Source organism: Austrofundulus limnaeus, unplaced genomic scaffold (assembly GCF_001266775.1).
Source record: "Austrofundulus limnaeus strain Quisiro unplaced genomic scaffold, Austrofundulus_limnaeus-1.0 Scaffold2345, whole genome shotgun sequence".
NCBI classification, from domain to species: domain Eukaryota; kingdom Metazoa; phylum Chordata; class Actinopteri; order Cyprinodontiformes; family Rivulidae; genus Austrofundulus; species Austrofundulus limnaeus.
Genome location: NW_013954747.1, coordinates 22,656 through 24,147, shown reverse-complemented (window position 1 = coordinate 24,147; position 1,492 = coordinate 22,656). Strand labels below are relative to the sequence as shown.

Here is a 1,492-nt window from a genome sequence, read left to right as displayed (position 1 = left end):
CTGATGTTCTCCCACACAAGAACATCTGCAACATCTACAGTTTAGAAAACATCAAAAATCCATCTGACTATGAAGGATCTACTGAAATACAACAAAAACACAAGTGAGGACAATTTCACCTGATGGCCTCACGTTCATCTCCCTCACAATCACTGCCCTGGCTTCATCTTCCAGCTGCGTTGCGACGGCAACGAAGTGGCTGCTGTGGACGGTGGGTGCCTTTTCCACCAACAGAGAACACCTCAGGCTGATGGACGACTCGCCGCACATGATCATCTTCACCTGTTTGCTGACTCGTTCGTCGATGAGTCGCCCGTACGTCCTGTGGCGCTCGGATGTTTCTTTCTCTCTCTGCGTCTTCTCCTCGTCGCTCTCCTCGGTCTGAGCGCTGAAGTCATCCAACAGGAGGATGACGTCCGCCGCCTGGAACGCCTGCTCCAGGTCTGTGTGAACAGTCACCTGGATTTGTTTTCATTAGGCGGTCTGTGTCGTCAGGACATTCAGAACTTGGGGAGAGAGGCGTGCCTGGTGGAGCATGCTGAGAGCCAGGTCTTCCACATCCATCCGTAGCTCCTGCATCTCCTCCTCGCTCCCCTCCAGGTCCATTAGATGGAGGACAACTGTGGTCCCCTTGGGAAACACCTCAGCAGAAGGCTGCAGGCTAACTCACCCTGTGATCCACACGTGAAAGGGTTGGATGAGACTGAGGCGGTGCTGTTCATCTTCAGAGGCTCGTCTGGGTTTCCAGATTCTCTGCTGCGATTTGCAGCAGAGAATCTGTTGACACGTGTGACGTGACGCCGTAGTAGTCCTAAAATACAGCTGGATAGAAGCCATTTTGTTTTGATTTTGTAAGGGGTTTAAAGCTGGAGGATCTGTCCTACCTGGCAGTGCTTCAAGAAGTCACCAAGACCCCCCAGGAGCAACTCTTTGCCCCCTTGATTCACAAGCTCTCTCCAAACTACAGGAGAGTCTTTGTGCTTCCAGCCGTTCTGTTTGCATGTGGACTCTAGCCATTCCTATTACACACCAAACAATGCAAGCATCATCAGAATAGTTTAACTAAATGAGGTCATTTATCTAAAGCTTTATTCCTTTAGTTCTATTAGCTTAAATGTCTACATTGCTGATTTTTTTTAATTATTCACGTTTTCAAGTCCATATTTTCAATTATTGAAAGTATGCACAATCCAAAGTATTTGTCAAAATATTGTTTGAGGGTTTATTTATTTATTAATTTATTTACCTTCCATTTATCTGGCAGGATGGGGATCTTACGGACCCGGAAATCTGGCAGAGAGCACTGCAGTTGGTCCGCTAAAAGCTCCGCTTTAGCGTAATTAGGACAGTCTGCTTTTCCTGTAGGAGTTGAACACGTTTTTTAATGGACAACGTGCACAAACAAATACAAATACACAAACAAAATCGATGTGATTATTAAAACTTACCAGCGAGTACAAATTTTGCCATGACACAGGAAAAGTTAGAAAAC

At 46.3% G+C, this 1,492-nt stretch overlaps 1 protein-coding gene across 1 annotated transcript; it reads right to left on the bottom strand.

Annotated features, from left to right (window-relative positions):
- Positions 1-35: 35 nt before the first annotated feature.
- On the bottom strand, positions 36-1,492 carry LOC106510836 (putative malate dehydrogenase 1B). The gene is given in 5 exon segments (XM_013999562.1): positions 36-733; positions 735-811; positions 885-1,019; positions 1,247-1,359; positions 1,449-1,492. Coding segments are annotated over 5 exon segments (1,002 nt in total). The 5' UTR covers positions 1,471-1,492; the 3' UTR covers positions 36-78.